The 17980-nt window shown below is 55.4% G+C and overlaps 7 protein-coding genes across 7 annotated transcripts; 1 reads left to right on the top strand and 6 right to left on the bottom strand.

Annotated features, from left to right (window-relative positions):
• Window positions 1-27: 27 nt before the first annotated feature.
• On the bottom strand, window positions 28-876 carry BGZ61DRAFT_342052 (mitochondrial carrier domain-containing protein; the record flags this gene model as incomplete). Its single annotated transcript, XM_046239477.1, has 1 exon — window positions 28-876. One exon carries the CDS (start codon window positions 874-876, stop codon window positions 28-30), a length of 849 nt encoding a protein of 282 aa, XP_046110066.1.
• A 526-nt stretch (window positions 877-1402) lies between these two features.
• Window positions 1403-2244, bottom strand: BGZ61DRAFT_585056 (uncharacterized protein). Its single transcript, XM_046256386.1, has 2 exons — window positions 1961-2244; window positions 1403-1885 (listed from the first exon to the last, which is right to left on the bottom strand). The coding sequence occupies exons 1-2, from the start codon at window positions 2076-2078 to the stop codon at window positions 1662-1664; spliced, it is 342 nt and encodes a 113-aa protein (XP_046110065.1). The 5' UTR covers window positions 2079-2244; the 3' UTR covers window positions 1403-1661.
• Window positions 2245-2246: 2 nt separating this feature from the next.
• On the bottom strand, window positions 2247-2906 carry BGZ61DRAFT_444002 (uncharacterized protein). Its single transcript, XM_046244937.1, has one exon. It carries the CDS (start codon window positions 2684-2686, stop codon window positions 2456-2458), a length of 231 nt encoding a protein of 76 aa, XP_046110064.1. The 5' UTR covers window positions 2687-2906; the 3' UTR covers window positions 2247-2455.
• Window positions 2907-3773: 867 nt separating this feature from the next.
• BGZ61DRAFT_137752 (uncharacterized protein) lies at window positions 3774-4818 on the bottom strand. Its single transcript, XM_046237253.1, has 2 exons — window positions 4441-4818; window positions 3774-4366 (listed from the first exon to the last, which is right to left on the bottom strand). Exons 1-2 carry the CDS (start codon window positions 4699-4701, stop codon window positions 4070-4072), a joined length of 558 nt encoding a protein of 185 aa, XP_046110063.1. The 5' UTR covers window positions 4702-4818; the 3' UTR covers window positions 3774-4069.
• Window positions 4819-10150: 5332 nt separating this feature from the next.
• On the bottom strand, window positions 10151-11192 carry BGZ61DRAFT_341845 (RNA polymerase II holoenzyme cyclin-like subunit; the record flags this gene model as incomplete). The annotated part of the gene is made up of 2 exons (XM_046239458.1): window positions 10151-10950; window positions 11033-11192. The coding sequence occupies 2 exons, from the start codon at window positions 11190-11192 to the stop codon at window positions 10151-10153; spliced, it is 960 nt and encodes a 319-aa protein (XP_046110062.1).
• An 836-nt stretch (window positions 11193-12028) lies between these two features.
• BGZ61DRAFT_343170 (mitochondrial carrier domain-containing protein) lies at window positions 12029-14378 on the top strand (the record flags this gene model as incomplete). The annotated part of the gene is made up of 6 exons (XM_046239571.1): window positions 12029-12191; window positions 12251-12331; window positions 12441-12648; window positions 12864-13537; window positions 13612-13777; window positions 13826-14378. 6 exons carry the CDS (start codon window positions 12029-12031, stop codon window positions 14376-14378), a joined length of 1845 nt encoding a protein of 614 aa, XP_046110061.1.
• Window positions 14379-16734: 2356 nt separating this feature from the next.
• Window positions 16735-17581, bottom strand: BGZ61DRAFT_137634 (uncharacterized protein). Its single transcript, XM_046237252.1, has one exon. It carries the CDS (start codon window positions 17398-17400, stop codon window positions 16936-16938), a length of 465 nt encoding a protein of 154 aa, XP_046110060.1. The 5' UTR covers window positions 17401-17581; the 3' UTR covers window positions 16735-16935.
• Window positions 17582-17980: the final 399 nt, after the last annotated feature.

Genomic DNA, 17980 nt, shown 5'->3' with positions numbered 1-17980 from the left:
TGTATATTACTGTCCGTCTCTTAGCTCTCAGGCCAGCCCGTGCATGGTGTTAATGGCCCATTGGTAGCTTCCCAGGAAGATGGCGCCTCCAATTGATATCCAAGTCACTCGCGGCGCAATACCGGCGAAGAATGGCCGGACGCCCTCCTCTCGGGCTAATCGCCCGAAGACCTCGGCCACTGACACCCGCTCCTTGGAGAGCATAACACGAGTCTTGAGCACATCCAGGGGTGTTGTCAACGCAGCTGCCACGCCGCCAGCCATGCTTCCGTACAGGGCGCTCTCTCCGGCAGTAACCTCCCGCCCGCCGCGCCGACGCCGACCCCATGACTTCATTGCCTCCCATAGCGGGAATTGGATGACGGTGAAGGGCACCTCGCGGAACACGGTGATTCCCCAGCCGCGGTACAGCTCGCGCCACATGGCAGTCAGGCCGTGGGTACCGTAGCGGCCGAGAATGGCACGCAGGGCCGCCCCGGACGAACCTCCGTGGTGGCCGGCCTGGGCACGCTGCTTGACGACCTCGGTGGGCACGCGTATCGAGCAGGCGGCAATCTCACCGGCGCTAGCGGCGAGCATATGGGTTACGGGGCCGTGCCATGACGGGTGGCCTTCACCGCGGGGCAGGCGGTCGGCGAGCAGGCCCTTGACGGACTCGTAGGTGCAGAAGAAGAAGGCGGCGCCCGGGGCGGACCCGACGACGGCGGACCCGATGCCGCGGTAGATGCCGGAGAAGCCGCCGGAGGGGAAGAAGCCGGCCGACGACTGCAGGCGCGTCTTGAGGGTGTCGAGGGGGAAGAGCGAAAGGTCGACGGTGGTGCCGGCGAGGGCGCCCGCGAGCAGCGCGGACTGGAACGGCGGGTTCGACGAGGTCATGGTCGGAGCGGGGGTTGCTTCGGCCGATGCGACAAGGCGGACGGAGAGGGAGAGGGAATCGTCCTGATCCGGGCGGTGAGGATTCAATTGGAGGGAAGAGGCCGGAGGAATCGAGGCTGCGGCTGAGGGAATTGGAAAAGGCGCGCAGGCTGGCGACGGACGGACGAGGTGCCGTTCGGGATCGGAGACCGAGGTCGGCGGAAATTTGTATGGTGTTGAGGGCGGGCGAGGAGGAGCTCTGGGCGGCTTATCGATAAGGATCCGCGCGATATCGCGTGCCCGAGGGTGTGGGAGCTACCCTATAGCTGCTGCGCATTCCACAGGTTTGCTATGTTTTGTGACCTTTAAGTGGCTTTGGATGGTTGATGGAATGGTTTAGTGAGTCAATTGAAGTTCTGGGTTCTGTTTATTTAGTATGAATGGTTGACGTTGGTTGCACCAAGAGTTTTTGTTGACTTGGTGTTTCTACGATTATTCTTGACAATATTTTATTCAATACTGCAGTGGGGTTCCACGAGTAACGACATATTTTTGTAGACCACCACTACATGCTCATCGAGCTCGTTGCACTACGCAAACATGAAATTAGAAAATGGTCTCAGTCTCCCCACTAGAAATATACTTTACAAAACATGGGCCTACAACCTCTAACACATGTCATCCATCACCGGTAAATTGTGAAGCATGCAAGTGAGGAAGCAACACTCCCAACAACGTCACGTCACTGGCGATCCGCCAACCCATGTAATCCAGCTATTGTATTTACAGACAAACAGGACAGGCTTTTACATATTATCCTTCATGCTCGTCCCCGCCTTCGCAGTCTCCTCCGCCGCTCTCTTCGTCCGCTCCTGTAAGTGTTTCAAATCTTCAGCGCCGCCCTTGGCAGCTCGATCTGCTCGGACAGCCTCCTCGCTGTCCGACGCGAGCTCCGGCTTCCAGTGAGCGGCACCCTTTTTCTGCTTGGCGAGGGAGTCTCGCTTGTGGCGGTCGTAGTCATTGTCTGTTTCTAGTCATCGAGTCAGTGGATTGATTCACCAGATGGGGGATGAAAACGGGCATGGAGTCGAAGGGGTGGGCGTACGGCTTGCCGACTCCTTTAGACCGAGTCGTGCGGAGGTCGACATGGAGAATCCTTGTCTGGCGAGGACACTGCCAATGCGTGTAGGGCGCATAGCGTATAGGGACCTCGCTGACATCATCTTGTCGTTGCTTTTGATGCAGGATCGAAGCCGTCGTATTAATAGAGATTGGTCGGTACAAATGGTAGCTGAGAAACGCAACAATTTCTTGTCGCACAATGAAGAATTGAGAAAAGAAATAGCACCCGAGAGCGCAGCTTGATAAATATGTCAAAAATAGCATTCCAAGCCCCTCAACGATCGTCCAGCGAAGGTTCCATCAAGTCATCACTCACACGCTGTGACGTCACCATCATCGTCACTATCATGGTTAGCCAAACTCCCCGCCTCCTTCGACCTGTCAGATCATTACGTCTTCAGTCGCCATGGACACTTTTCTTAGCACATATGATAAGCGTTGACAAATCGAGGATTCCAAATGACATTATGCTTCTGCTTTACTGGCCATGGCGGCTGTTGATTGAGTGGTAGTTGCACGGAACGTCAGTGACTATTATACATGTGCCTACAGTTTGCAAGCTGCGACCTGCCGCAAGTTCGGTACCAATCCGAATTACGCACAGCCTGCAAGTATTAAACTTGTAGATTTGTGACACTGCTACCGGCGTGTAGACGCTTAGACTGCAAGCAAAAGATAGGAAGCAGCAGGTACCAGTGGGCGAGAGCATGTAAGTAGTACTGCGGTAGCAAACTGTTGCTGAATGCCGGTTGCTATAACAAAATAGCAAATGATACCACCTACAGCGTACATTCAGTCTGTAACATTTACAACCATGCAAAAGAAATCACAGAGGACATCGGATTAATGTTTGAACATCGTGTATTCTCGTCTCGCAGCTCTCAAGCCGCAATGTCGCAACCATACAGCGCCATTTCCCAGTTGACAATAGCCACATCCGCAGTTACCCATTGCAAAACCAGGCTCGAGGGCCCATTGATCCCAAAAACCGACCCACAACTTAGACATGCCATAGCCGCCACCGTCACTCCAGATGCTTGCGAAGGAGAGAGCAAACACTCTCTTCCAGGACGAGACAACCAGCAACGCTTCAAAAACCACCGCCAAATATGACCGCCTCACTCAAGAGTGCGACCGATATGACCAACAAATAAAAAAAAACAAGAAATAAGACAAAAAGGCAGGGACAAATATGTAGGTGTCCCAGAATGGTACAAAGAAGGAAGAATCGGACAAAAACCCTTTTCCCGTTCGTTTGCAGCAGCGAGATCGCACCGAGAATTCGACCAACTCCCCGTAATACCCAGTAGACCGTCCCACTCGGAGATGTTGCAAAAAACATGACACCGTTCGTCTCGATTCCGACCACCACCCAAATAGTTCCCAAGATGCGACCAGACAATAAACACCCGAATCCCCGCTCGTGAAAAGCACTCCTTCTATGTGTTTCTTTTTCTCTTGGTGACTTCATGAACCCATAACCGTGATGAGAAGAAGACATTTTGGTTAGTATTGGGAGCCACCGTTGCTTCCCATGAAACAAATATAGATGCCGAAATCAGAAACCCGTCCACGTCCATCGAACACCTATGCAATGTCGTCTTGAAATGCAAAACCACTGAAAACGCCCCATTCGTGTCGGATAGCTTCAACTTGCGAAGCGGACACAGAACCCTAGGTATTTAATATGTCGCAAAAACAATGTAACCAAAACAGAAGAAATTGGTATCGAATCTTTCTCAAGCCGCGCCGGTTGTTGTATCCTCATTGAAACTTGTTGGTTGCAACAAGGGAGTATGTCGATTAAGGATTTTTATACAGGTGAGGAAAGGTGATTTGTTGTTGTCGATGGTTGTCGCCAACAGTCTGGGTCGACCGCATCGAGCAGTCGAAACCCGGAAAAAGCCTCGAGGAACCCAGCCCGCAAGAGAAGATGATGCCAATTCAAGCCTCGGTCAATCGGTGTGCCCGCCAAGATGAACAGCTGCGAATGAATGGACAGTAATTCTACAGTTCCAGATGCACCGCCAAGGCGACAACGCACGGATCGCTCCCGCACCCCACAGGGATACGGAGAGCGACGCGTCGTCGTCTACCATCGGCGAGGCATAGACTGTTGCATCCTGCCGGGTGACACCGAGTGAGGAGGGCTTGACATGGTAATACCAGTGGCTGGGTTGATAATGGGAATGGCGTTGCGGCCCCGGGTGGCGGCGGGTTGGTGAAGTTTCATGCTTCCCTGGTGGTGGTAGCTGGGAGGAATGAAAGGAGGAGAGGCGGAGCTGAGGGAGAAGCCAGGAGCGACGGTCTGAGGTTGTTGAGTAGGAGAAGAGTCGGGAGAGTTGCTGGCTAGTGAAGAGCGCTCTGATGAACTGGAGATGGAGACCAACTGCGGAGGAAACTGGTCAGAGTCATGGAAGGGGGACAGGTGGACGCGGAGGCGGCACTGGCGGAACAACTCACGTCGGTCTCGGTCAATAGGTTGGGGCAGAATTCCATGTCGTCCTCGAGGTCGAAAGAGCGGCTTGTCTCAAACTTGGTGCGGAACGCTGTGAGAGAGGCGGTCTCGTTGAGCTCCTTCATACTGCGAACACCGCGGAACTGGCGCTGCGAATTCTGGGAGACGGACAGGCGGGGAGCTCTGCGATTTCGGCCGCCATGGTGGTTGTGCGACACAGGCGCAGGATGCGCAGCGTGGGCGTTGTAGTGGTAGTATGCAGACATTATGATGGTTGGCTACTCAGCGTTGTGTGCGGCTGAGGTGGTGAGATTGGATGCGGGACCGTGTAGGTGAGCGCCAGAGTGGGAAAGCCGGGAATGTGCGGGATTAAATCGAGCTGGGAAACACAACTGCGATGAGTGTGTTTTCGATTGTCGTGGTGGTGAAGAGCAGATGATGCGCCGGCGTCAGTTGGGGAGAGCGAGGTCGTTGGTGGAGAGAGAAGAGGAGCAGGTAAAATGGTAGCGGAAGTTGTGCGTTGGAGGTGGACGGAGGTGGATGGGTTCTGGGAAGCGAAGCGAGGCAGGTACGAGGGGCGAGGTGACGGACGGATGATAAGTGGGAGGAAGGAATCGGCGACGGCGGGCGGCGGGTTTTGTTGGTTGGGGACGCTTGGGGTGACTTGGGGTGTCTGGGACCCATTACGGCTCCACATGCTCTCCACTACGGGTCCACCTGGAGACCAGGATGTCGAACAAGAGATGAGGGCGGGCCCCGCATCTGGCAAATCACCGTACGCAAACGGTAGCCCCACTAGGCTCGCCACCGACGGATGATTGGGCTGGCGTACATGAAGCTAGCCACATGCAGGACTAGCCAACGCCACTGTGTAATCTGTGGTGGCATGCTGGTGGTCCCGCTGGGGGCCCGCCGTGAGCGGTACAGTGGCGACTGGACGGTCGCAGACAGTGTCGCAGGAGTGCCCTGGCCCGACAAGCACCCACTCCTGGTAAGAGGGGCTGTTCGCTGTACCTGGAAATTGGGTGGCTGGCACGCGGGGCACGCAGTACCGGTGACTCGGCAGCTATCCAGTCTCGTGCCCGCCATGCCCTCCATGCTCCCCAGCTGCCCAGTGCAGGGTTCGGCGGCCTCGGGGCCATCCATGCGATCCCATCCCATTCCAGTGAACGTCCTGTCACTTGACCGCACCAACCTTGGAACCAGCGTGCCCCAGTAAATGCGCCGGCCAGTGAGTCCCCCCAGTGGGCTCGAGCACCAACAAGGCTTCCATGGCGCGTTTTCAGCGTGAACTTCAGTGGGCGCCTCTCAGCACACGGTGTGAGCGACTCCCAGCTCAGCCAGGTCATCACTCAAGCGCTTTGGTTTGGCAGCGGAGGACCACTGGCCAGGGTCGCACGTAAAGCAGTCCTGCATCCAGCAGTCAGCCCGCCCATTCATCAGCCCAAGTCTCCATTGACGGTCGCTAAAACAGTGCGTGCGCCTTTGTTGACATCCACCCAAAAATGGACTGTGGAACATTCGACACTGGCTCACTGGCTCCAGGGGAGTGGAGGGCACCCGTCAGGTGAGTACGGATGATGGACTAGGCGCCTCAGGCACCGGCCGCCGCAAGCCCCCTTTTCCCCTTTGCTGGCTTAGGCGCTTTACCGCTGGAGTTTTAGCGGACGTGATTGGGTTGTGGGCGTCTTTGTTTGTTGACATGCTGGAGATTGTTATTATCCACCGCCGCGTGCGTGAGGAACGGCATGTGTTTCTCATTCTGCGACTGCGACGGCCCCTGGACCGCAGTCATCCATTGCATGCTTGTACATACTCCGGGCGGCTGTCCGGCGTCTGGCATCGGAAGGATGTCTGTCTAGTCCTGCGCCGGGGAGAATGAAGGGTTCGGAAGTACCGCCTGTGGCTGCTCAGAACAGTGCATTGTGCCGTCTGCAATGCCGAAACCCAAACAACACCCATCCAGGTCTAGGGCCCTCTGGGCTCGTGGCTGGTGAACCCTGTTGGTTCTGGAGCTGGCATTGCAACCCTCCAACGTTCTCTGCGGGTTTGGCGGGTTTGAGTGAGACGGTGGACGGGGTGGGAATCGTGGGATGGTGTGGGTGGCCTTGTTGCGACTGCGACCAAGTGAGGCAGTGGGCGCTAGCGCTTGGCAGCATCCCCGTCCACTGACGACTGAAGCTACCACGCACAGGGACGTGACGCTGTTCTTGGAGGGTGGCAATGCGCCGTGACTGGGCGGCCTCGACGGGGACCCTCGCGCCTTCGCCCCTCGCGCTGCCTTGATAGTGTGGAGTGGCTGTGGATATTTGACTCTCAGGGCTGGGCCGAAGGGGTTGACGGGGGTTGAGAGGAGGGCGGCGAGTGTGTCAACGGGCGTCTGAACATGGGGCGTGGAAACGTGGCGGCTGGAAAGGCCCAGGTTGAGCTCACGCACTGTGGGCACTGTACGAAGTGTGGAGAAAGCTGGTGCAGCTTGTTCATCGCATCTCTGCGTCCCATCTTCTTGATTGATCCTCCGTACCTAGTCTCTATGGTTAACTTTACAGTACTTTGCGCCGTGCCATTCATGTCCTGTTGATTGGTAGACCGCACCATTCTCCATGTCTGTTTCAACTGTCTCGACTGCCAGCCGAAAGTCTATCGCTCTGACAAAGACCTTCGGTTGTGTCTGTGTGTCTCCATGACTCTGTAGGGTGGCCGGTCAGAGCACAAACACAAGAGTGACAGGTCTACCTAGCCTCTCACCAACCCCTCCAGGTTCTCTCAACCACCATTGTCCTCTGGTCTTGAATTGAGAGGGCTGTATCGCGGAGCCACAGATCATCCCATCATGATGATACCCAACCCACGCTGCAGGTTCTGGCTGGATGGGACAGTGTGCACTGCAGCAAAGCACCGCCGCAACGCACCACTTCGCCTCGCCACGGGATGCCGGCTGGACCCTCTGCTGCATGTCTGCGACTTGCTTCTGCGTCTACGCTGCGTCTGCCATTCTTCAGCGTCAAGCGGCGGCGTCCCAAGGCTTTCGCTGAACCATTGGCAGCGCAGGGCTTCTGCCAGGGCTGGATTGGCGCTGCCGCCAGGGATCGATGGCTCCACGCATCCCTCACGCAGGAACTGTTTCTCGGCGGCGGCGAAAGCGGGCGTCAACCGAGACCGAGCTGGGATGGGAGTTCTGGGGTCCCCTCCCGAATCCCGTCGTTGCAACGCACGCGAGACTGGTCCAGTGGTGGTCCAGTGGTACGTAGGCTAGCTGGTGTGTGCTGGCGACCCATGCCAGGAGCCATGAGCCATGAGCCAGGAGACAGTGACGACGGCGGCGCAAAAGACGCCTGACGCTCGTAGCGATCTCGTCAATCACCGCGATGCCTGCACCCGCCTGCTCATCATTCATGCCGTCGCATCACGGACGTTCGACTCCCCGTCGCCCCCCACCTAGACCACCTCCGAACATCGTACGCACATACCACACCACCAGCACCATTGCCGATGACTTTGGCTTTGGCTTAGCAGTTGGTTCTGGCTGTGGTTGCGCTCCTGTCTGTCGATCTCGGCTAGATCATTTGGCCTTCGATCAAGGCCGCCCGCCGCCCAGCATCTAGCGGAAATCCAATTCCTGCCCCATCCAAGCGTCCCGACCTCCCCCTCCACCTCCTCTACACGCTGTTCGCCACGAGTTGACCTTGACTTTGTCATTTGCTAGGCCACCACACGGGGAGGGGCTGTCCGGCACTATCTATTTTAGTCCTGATCACAAAACCTTGCACCGTGTGTTGAGGGTATGCAAGTGCTTCCTCCGGACCGAGGGGCTGCCATCAGGATTGGGTTTGCACGGGGAGGGAGGGCATCGCCCACGCTGATCGCTCGATGTGCGGGCGTACCTGAAGGATCTTGGGACCAAGGCATTTCGACCGGAATTCTAAGACCAGAATGCGAGCCGGGCCCTGGATTCCTTCATTGCATAGAGTGCCAGTCAGGCACAGGTACAGGGCAGTGTTAGTGATCGACCCCTAGACGAAAGGCACTTCCCACTTGGGCTTCTTGCAGACCAAGCCTCGACTGGATTGACGGCGGGTTCCTTGCCCTCGCACTCTCGGATGTCCAGCATGGCTCGGACAAGATGACCAGTCTCGGTACTGGGGAGATTGACCTCCCCCTAGATGGAAATAGAAAGCACTGGTCAGTTCAGGACCAGAGTGACTGCAGCCATCAGAAGCCAAGAAGAGATCTGACAAGGAGCTTGACCTGCTTTTGCCAGCCCCCTGCGCTGCCCGCGACCTCCCGGTTTGCCAACCTTTGCTATACCCTCCATCTCAGCTCGATCCCACCGTCAATTGCCCATCCAGGCCATTCCCATCGTTCCCAATTGTGCACATCCCACGCAACCCACAGACCACTCGTTGGGATGGGTTTAGGTAGTGCCCACACCGCCATTTCCGATGGCGTGCCGTCCGTTGTCCGTCGGCTGTGGCGGTCGTTGTTCGGTGTCTCACCTAGCGGAGAAGGGCACCAGCCGTCGCTGGTTTTGCTCGTCCCGTGAACTGGTTCAGTGAATGAGTGAGTGAGTGCCCATACGTACCAGCGGAACCTCCTGTGCACCATGCCGGAACCAACGCTGCTTGCGTGCTTCGCCCACCCTGGATCGCTGAGAGGCCCAGGGATTCGGGGCTGAGGTGATGGCTTTAGCTCCTTGGAGCTGGTCTACGGACCGTCCGGGTTTCATGTGGCTTGCGTGACGAAAGCCACTCCCACTCCCATGCGCTGTGCCGTTGCATTTTATGCGCCACAGCCCGAATCAGAGACATGCACTTTCCGCGACCACCCGATTTACCGTTCTATCAGGCTATCGGCTGCGTTCTGCCGATGCAAGGGCGAAATGCGGCTTTCCCGGCTCTTTGCTTCTTCCCTTCTTTGCTGCTGTGCAACATCGCACGACCCCAACGTCAGCTGCGGGGAATCGCGACGCTTTTCGATGGATCTGCCTCAGCCTTGCGGGGGCGACTCCGGCCGAGTCGGCCGTTTCCCGTCGTTTTTTTTGCCTGCCCAGCCTATGACGCAGTTCGCATCATGGGGCATCTGGACCGTGCCAACAGGCCTCCGTGGTGGGGCAACGCAGCTCCTGTTCAGTCACCGGGACCCTTGAGTTGCTGGAGTATTCGGAACTGGATACGACGGAGTCGCCGTTGAGTCATTAGTTGTGCTTCCAAGCTTTCAAGGTTGACATCAAGGTATCGTGATGCCTCCGGGTTGCGGCTTTTAGTTGTTGACGAGGCTCTGCCTATCGTTAGCTTCCCTTGCGCAGTTGGCTGTGGTCTCGGAAGTATTCGCCGACGATGACCGAGTCACGCTTCGACGTCTTAGGTTGCATTAAGAGACTATTGTCTCATAACATCTGACTGGCAACATGAGGATCTTCTGTTGGTCCGATACCGTACTCATTGCACCGCACACTTCACACTTGGGAATAAGGGGATGTCGGGAAGGCTGTCCAGTATTGCGGATTTCGTCCCCATTCTGTTATAGACCCAAAAAAAACTCCGTTGAACTCTGTATAACAGTAACAATGTAGAGACTCTATAATCATGTTTTCCGGGCAAACCTTAAAACTCCAATCCAATACTGTAACGATATACTAGTACCTGCGAATATGAATCTCGTAGATGCTTCATTGCTCATACCTCATGCCGTTTCTGCAGTGATATCCACACCTCTTCACTTGTCCAAGCTACGAGCCTTGACAAATCGGTTGATCTGCTCCCGGGTGAGTTTATCGTTGTACTGTTCGTAACACTCGTAGAAGGAGATGATCTCCTGCGTAGCGTCCACCATGGATGCTATATCCACGTTGCTCTCCGCTAGCCACGCTGCAAATCGCTGCACGCGCGTCACTCGACCTTCCTGCGGCTTTCCCTTTATATCTGTCCCGCCCGTGTCCATCATGCTGCCCTGCCCTGTGCGGGCCTGTGCCTGGCTCAATGCTGCCTGAGCAGCTGCGAGACCAGCCGCCGCGGCAGCGCCAGGGGCGTTCTGGCCTGGTACTGAATTATTGGGTCGGAGGACCAGGGCAAGGAGGATAGCGACGAGAGCAATGGTGTGCGGTGGATAGAGTAGGGGCAGATCGGTCATGAAGTGATCGTTGATGACAGACCGGGCTAACTGCACGTCCTCCTCGACCAACGCCAACTCGGACCGGAGAGCAGTAATGGACCGGTATGGTTGGTGGACGATAAGTTGAGAGCTCATTTCACTAATAAGGAAGAACTCGCACTCGCCCAGCTTGGATGTATCGATGGCGACGAGATCCTGCCACATCTGCCGCGCTTCCGTCACAATGAGGCGGATGTGCTGTGGCGACTCCTCCATTTTGCAGGCGAGGTATATGGACGTGGCAATGACGAGGTAGGGATTCGTTCGGCGGATCTCGACCTTCGAAAAGAAGCGCTTCATGTAAACTTGGGCAGTCGCCATAGACTGCTGCCGGATCGTGAGGCGCTTCGCCAATCTGATCAACTCTGCAGGCGAGACATGCGTTAGTTGGATGCCGCCGAGCGGGACTGGAGGGAGAAGCGGTTCCACGCGGGGAGAGCGGCTCACGTTGGTTAAAGTAAATGTTCAAATGCCTCTGCTGCGGCAGCGGGAACATGCGGACGAGGTCGGCATTGTCTTCCTCGAGCTTCTGGCGCATCGACGCTAGCTGCTCCTTGGTGAACTGCCAGTAGCGGCGCTGCGTCGACTCCCAGTAGTTGGCCGACATTGCTCGCCAGAGCGGGCCGTAGAGGCGCCTTTCATGCGAAGCCGCCAGAGAGGCGTGGCGTGAGGGGTTGTTGGAGTTGCTGGCAGGAGGTGGAAGACGTCGAGGTGGAGGGAGAGGACGGTCGCACGACGAGGCTGAGGAATGTCCCCTTGGGGATTCATCGGCTGGGCAAGGCTGTGCTCAGCTGTGCGGGGCTGATAAGATCGGGGCAACCAAGATACCCGCCCGATGTGACGCCACATCTGTACAAGCCACAGGCAAAGCCACAGCTCGTCACAGATCGGATCTCTAACTGCGACCCGACAAGACTTGCTACGAGACCAGCAATTGAACCACTCAACACGGTCAACTCCATAGAAACACCACATAGCTCACCTAGACGACTATTCGCAACCTGATATCCATGCCCTAAACCCCTTGAGCCGAGACAAGGCGAGGGCGCTGACGGGCGCTGGTAAAAAGCTGGACTAGCTGGCGGGTCCTTCCGGGGCGCTAGCGATAATGGAACTGCTCTGATTGCTCAAGCAGCTTCCCTGTTTCCCCCGGTCCGTGGCCTTTGACACCTCCACTCGACGGCACGGCATTTGGAGATTTTGCCTTCACGACCATCGGCGCTCTCCCGAACGCAATTGGCATCATCCTTGCCATTCTCTGCTTGCCCCTCTACGACTCTCGCCGGCAGCCATGATCTTGCCGTAACCCGCCTCTGCTCCCTCTCCGACGACGACGGCGACCGCGCGCATCTCAGCTTCCTCCAGTCGTCCCCTCGTCCCTCGGCCCCTGCGACGACCGTTCCGACCGCCCCCGGCGCGAGATATGCCACCCTCGCCATCGTCATGACCGTGTCCAAGCTGGTCAGCAAGGCCGAACATGGCTTTGGGGAGTCGCAAAACCAGCGCGATGCCCGCGTCGAGGAGTTGTGGGCTAGCCTCGAGCCCGAACGCACCGGCGAGCTGGATTTGAAGGGCTTGAAGAAGGGGCTTCGCAGGATTGATCATCGTGAGCGAGAGCCCGCGTAACTCAACTGCAGATATAGAGATGCTGATCAGCAATCGCAGCTATGAAAAATGCCGACGATATGCTTAAGCGAATAATGGGCGAGGTGGACCAAGACCGCGATGGCAAGATCCAATATGAAGGTATGCACGCCTTTTCCGATGCTACCGACAGCCGCCGTGCTCTCCCCGACGATGTCAGAGGAGCAGAACTGCCTTTACATATCGATGCTTACCAGTTCATCGCCTTTAGAGTTCCGCACATTCGTCGAAAAAGCCGAGCGACAACTTTTTGCTCTATTTAGAACCATTGACAAGGACGGCAACGGGAAGCTCGACAAGGACGAGCTCCAGGCGGCCTTTAAGAACGGTGGCCTAACCGTCTCCAATCGCCGCCTCGCCGAGTTCTTCGACGACGTGGACCTTAACCACGACGGCTTCATCACCTTTGATGAGTGGCGGTTAGTCAACCATTTCTGCATTTTCCTCTTTATTATCTTGGCGTTTGGCAATCCCATCACATGATATCCATGCCTGAGCGTCAGTCATTTGGCGGGGAACCAGACGTCATGTGCCAAGCCATCCCGAACCGGGTCATGAATGCGCCAAAGCTCGTCGACAGAACTTTATCTGACCAAACTCAACTACCATTGGAAAACCAGCTGACCAATTCCAGAAACTTTTTACTCTTTATGCCTCCTCACGACCACGACTCTCAACTTCATGCTGTCTTGTCGTTTTACTACTCAGTGGTCAGCGTGACCCCCGAAGGAGACTCGATTGTGAGTGAGGAAACATTAGAGGGTATAGGTACGGACGGATTCCGCTCCCTTTTTATCACCCTGTTCGGCTCTCTTCTCAGAGTCGCGTTCCCCTTCGACCCTCCCAGGACCTCCGAATCCGCTTCGATACCTCCGACGACCCGGCGCGCCTTGGATGACTCTCCCATTTCCGTCGAGAACATGGCTGCGGCGGCCGCCTATCCCACTTTCGACGACTCGGCCGAGGAGCTGGCCGAGTCCTTCTCGCAACACGTCGGCGCTGGCACCCCGGGACAGACCTCAACTGGAGTCTTGAAACAGCACAAGAAGTATAGACTGACAGACTTTGTCCCTGATCCAGGTTACTTCGTTGCGGGTGCCATCGCTGGCGGAGTTTCGCGTACGGCGACTGCTCCCCTCGACCGATTGAAGGTTTATCTGCTCGTCAACACTAGCAACACCACCTCGACGGCAGGCGTAGCGCTCAAACAGGGACATCCCTTAGCCGCACTGAAGAACGCATCTCGGCCATTCAGCGACGCCATCCGAGAACTTTTCCGCTCTGGGGGCTTCCGTAGTTTCTTTGCCGGTGAGTTGTCTGTTACAGCCTTGACTACTGATCGAGGCTTCAAATATGAGGCGTGGCATACTAATGGAATCTAGGCAATGGATTGAATGTTGTCAAGATCATGCCGGAGACGGCTATCAAGTTCGGATCATATGAAGCAGCTAAGCGAGCACTGGCCAACTTTGAGGGTCATGGTGACCCTAAAAAGATCAACTCATACTCCAAGTTCACCGCTGGTGGTGTTGCTGGCATGATCGCGCAGTATGTTCTATCCTTGCCTCCAACGTGATGCTGGACTAACAAGCAAAGGTCTTTTGTTTATCCCCTTGATACCTTGAAATTCCGACTTCAGTGCGAAACTGTCAAAGGAGGACTCACAGGTGCTGCTCTCGTTCGCCAGACAGCGCTCAAGATGTACGCCGACGGAGGCATTGCCGCAGCTTACCGAGGCTTGACGATGGGCCTGATTGGAATGTTCCCTTACAGTGCCATCGACATGGGCATGTTTGAGCTGCTAAAAACGACGTACAAGGGCTACTACGCTAAATACTACAACAAACATGAGGACGATGTTCAAATCGGCAACATCGCTACGGGCATGATCGGCGCCACATCCGGAGCATTTGGCGCAAGTGTTGTTTACCCCCTTAACGTTGTCCGTACCCGACTACAGACGCAAGGCACAAGCATGCACAAGGCCACCTACACCGGCATATGGGATGTAACGCAGAAGACGATACAACGGGAAGGATATCGCGGGCTGTACAAAGGCCTGACACCGAATCTTCTCAAGGTCGCCCCGGCGCTAAGCATCACATGGGTGGTGTACGAGAATTCAAAGAAGACGCTCGGTCTGAACTGATAGGCCTGGAGTGACACGATTGGACAGCTGGAGGAGGATATACCACATACGATAATCGGAGCGCGGACTGAAGTCACCCCGCATTCACCACACAAACAAACAAACACTCTCGAATACTCACACATATCCATACGCACCACGCACGCACAAACAATCTCACATGGACTTTTAGGAAAGCGGGGAATTTAGCGGTTGGATGGCATCGCGTTACCGGATGAATCTTTGGCGTTAGAGGGAGATATATATCAGAGGAGGAAAAAACCCAGGCTTCATTCACGGACAGGAGGATGGAAGGCCGGAAACACATTGCTCTACGTTTTCATTTGAGGGGTCGGAGTCGGCGGTTAGACATAGGCTGGCACATTGGTTCATTTGAGATAGACAGCCGAGTTGAGGCGAGGCTAGGGCGGGACCCCGCAAGAAATGACGAACTTTTCCTTATGACTAGGAATATTTACCATTACCGGCAGTTGGACCGATGCCCGTTATATATCCAAGGCCCTATCCACTATTGGAATTAGATTAGGAAAATTCCGCCGCCTGACACCCTCATGCGAGCCCGTTATGCAGCCTGTTCCACAGTCTTAACCCCTAGACTCATCGATCTGATCTCCGGCCACCGGGCGGCCGTGCCTGTGGGGCCGTTCTCGGAGTTGCGGTACGGAGCAGTGACCACGGCTCCGAGTGGGGTGGTCCGGCGAATAGGCATCGGCCGGGGATAACGCCCAGTGCATGACCCTCTGCGGCAGCTGCGGGTTCCTAAGCGGGAGAAAAGAGGACGTCGACGCTTGATCTACCGGCCCATTGCAGTGTGATTCGTAGGCGATGGTGGTTGGATGGGTTGGGGAGCCCGGGGGTCCGAGGCTGTATGAGGGGTTGTTGAGGAGGGTTTTCGTTCGGGCCTCGATCTTTTTCTTTACCTACCGACTTGAGTGCTTTCAATTTCTTTAAGGAGAACGAATCCGTCTGGTGCTATATTGCCACAGAGGAAGGAATATACTGCAGGGCCAACAATTGGAAAGATGGCAGCTGTCGATTTGGACCCCTTCATCGTGCCTGACGACCAGGTTTGGCCCATTTATTAGCATATAACCACGAGCAGCACCTAACTCACCGGTGTGTTGGACTAGATTCCGGAGGACCAGGAGTCGTCTCTGGGAGAATTATGGAGTTTGATCACGCCGAGTGCTTAGTTGAGGCCTGACATATTGCTGGGTGGGTACTATACGTCTTCGTCGACGCAATCCCTAAGCAGTTCCACCCTTGACTAGCGGCGCGAGAATGGAAGAACATACCATCGATACAAGGATGGAAGTGAGTCCCCTGCTCGAATTCCTAGTTAAGCCATCCTTCAGGTTCCTAATATTATCAGAGTACAACCTACCGAACCTAGAAACCTTAGTCTGTATGAGTGTACTGTTGACATTTGAATGGACTGGGTATATGGTCTGTATTGTTGATACTATTGTTGGTGTTTTTTTTTTACTGTTGAGCTTCTAGTCCCCCCTCTGGGTATGTGGGTACTAGGGCACCCTCACCTCTTGACAACCTACCGAACGATGCCCAGGAGGCCGAACGACTAGGTACGACTAGCTACCTCGAATTATATAAAATGGATGCTGTTAGCTAAGTGAGGATGAGAGAAAAGACTTATAGCATCATTTATTCCTCCTTACGTTCGACGGCAAACCGGGCCTTGCGCTCCCGAACAAATCGGGTTCGCAGATTAAGCGCGTCCTTGATCTGGGTACGGGTACGGGAATATGGGTGATGGAGTTTGGCGATGGGCATCCGGGGGTCCACGTTAGTCTGCTCTAAAGAAACTGGATGTTTGTGAGCCGATTCTAAGTTGTTGGTGTCGACCTTTCCCCTATCCAGCCAACTTTGTATGATATGGGGTCCTATGTGAATGTTCTTCTGCTAACTAGATGATGAGTGTCCCTCCCAACGTAGAGTTTTTATCGACGATATTGACGAGCAGTGTAACCATTATTGACCCATTGGTTACATCCACAGCCAAATGGTGAGGTCGAGCATTGCTAACTGGCGAGTCTACCTAGATAAGATCTACGAGTAAGTTGACAGCTTAAAGGCACACAACTTAACTTTCTCTGACATGTCTTAGCGACCTCACCCCCGGCGGCTACGCAGAGCTCCAGGCGATGATGGAGGCCGTCGGGTTCGTGGTGTTGATACGACTTGAGACATAATGTTGAGTTGAGGTTTGGACAAGATGGCGACCGTCTTAAGCGGTGTTACCGAGAGCGAATGAATTGAATTATATCGGGATGAATTGAACTTTTTGACATTATGCTTGTGTTAAACCAAGACGCACCCATATGACATGGTCTTGCGTGTCGTGCATGCCTTGAGTGACGCATCGCATCGTGATGTGTTAGTATTGAAGCTTCGAGCAGTCAACGGCATCAAATTACACCGACTGCTTATTCTGGAGTCTCAACGATACACGCAATTGAGTTTATTCCATAACGAGAAGCACTAATGCCGATCAAGTTGGCAGCCCAGCACTCGGGAACAAGCAGGGCCGTATCCAGCCCTATCGCAGCACCCACACGGCCGCGCACTCGCCTTCGGTCTCTGAGTCTAGGCCTCTCGTCCTTGCGTCACCCGCACTCGCGGCCTGCACGCTCGCATGCAAGCTTACGCCGCACCGGAGGCATCGGAGCCGGTCGGGCGGGGATGCGCGGGACGAAACTTGCACGAGAGAGGCAGTTGGGTAAGAAAGAGAGACGTCAGATTGTGCCATGTTGGAGTGGCCGGGGGGTGGATGGGTTTGGCCCAATCGGGCGATATGGCGGCATGGGATGGTGGTGGCACTTTTGTAGGGCGGGGGTTGATTGTGCGGTGGGATTACTGGATTTGAGCTTGATTTTCTGGTGGGTGATAAATTGATGGGAGACGGAGGAGAGAAGAGAAGAGACGAGAAGAGGAGAGGAGAGAGGCAGACGTCAGTCAGTGGAAGTTGTGACAATGGGAGAACCTCTGGCGTTGGGTATGTCATGTCAGTGAATGTCAGTAAAGCGTCTGTTAAATCGACCCATGTCAACTGTTAACATGCAACTGAAGCTGCAACTCACCGAGTGCTGAAAGCCAACGTCTCCCCCACTGTAACATGCAGTTAGTTGCCTAATCATCGCTAATCCTTCCTTATCCCGGTCCCAACTCTGACGTCTCCTTTGCGACTAACTCATGCACGTGCGTTGAGGGCCTCGTACGCAGCCCACCCACCGTCTAACCGCAACTCTGCTGATGAACCAGTCCTGCGTATGCCCTGGCTGCCCGTCTACAGTACCTGACTGGTGCGATACCCTGGCTTCTCGTCTGCCTGGCTGGTGCGATACCCTAGCAACCTCGCCCATTGGAGTCGTCCTGCTGCAGCCGGCTTCGGCTGGCCATGGCAATCAATCAACATGTCTCTCTCTCTCCCCGCCCCGCCGGCCCAGCCTTGCCGCCTCACTTCCTCCCTCTCCAGACCTTCCTCTTCCTCACATCTCTCTCGTAACTCGTCTTCATCGTCGGCTTCGCATGTGTCTGACGACGGCCGATGACCTCTGCATCACCCGAGCCGCGTACACATTGCG

This window comes from Ilyonectria robusta (assembly GCF_021365365.1).
Source record: "Ilyonectria robusta strain PMI_751 chromosome Unknown BGZ61scaffold_3, whole genome shotgun sequence".
In the NCBI taxonomy this organism is placed as follows: Eukaryota; Fungi; Ascomycota; class Sordariomycetes; order Hypocreales; family Nectriaceae; genus Ilyonectria; species Ilyonectria robusta.
Note: the sequence above shows the minus strand (reverse complement) of the source record. Positions and strands in the feature narration are given on the sequence as shown.

Bases quoted from the DNA above. Each gene is read 5' to 3' on its own strand.
- BGZ61DRAFT_585056 (XM_046256386.1), bottom strand. From the start codon at position 2,078: ATGATGTCAGCGAGGTCCCTATACGCTATGCGCCCTACACGCATTGGC. The intron at 1,886-1,960 runs GTACGCCCACCC...CTCGATGACTAG, and splicing joins TCTAAAGGAGTCGGCAAGCC to AAACAGACAATGACTACGAC.
- BGZ61DRAFT_444002 (XM_046244937.1), bottom strand. From the start codon at position 2,686: ATGCTCTCGCCCACTGGTACCTGCTGCTTCCTATCTTTTGCTTGCAGT.
- BGZ61DRAFT_137752 (XM_046237253.1), bottom strand. From the start codon at position 4,701: ATGTCTGCATACTACCACTACAACGCCCACGCTGCGCATCCTGCGCCT. The intron at 4,367-4,440 runs GTGAGTTGTTCC...TTTCCTCCGCAG, and splicing joins ACCTATTGACCGAGACCGAC to TTGGTCTCCATCTCCAGTTC.
- BGZ61DRAFT_137634 (XM_046237252.1), bottom strand. From the start codon at position 17,400: ATGACATACCCAACGCCAGAGGTTCTCCCATTGTCACAACTTCCACTG.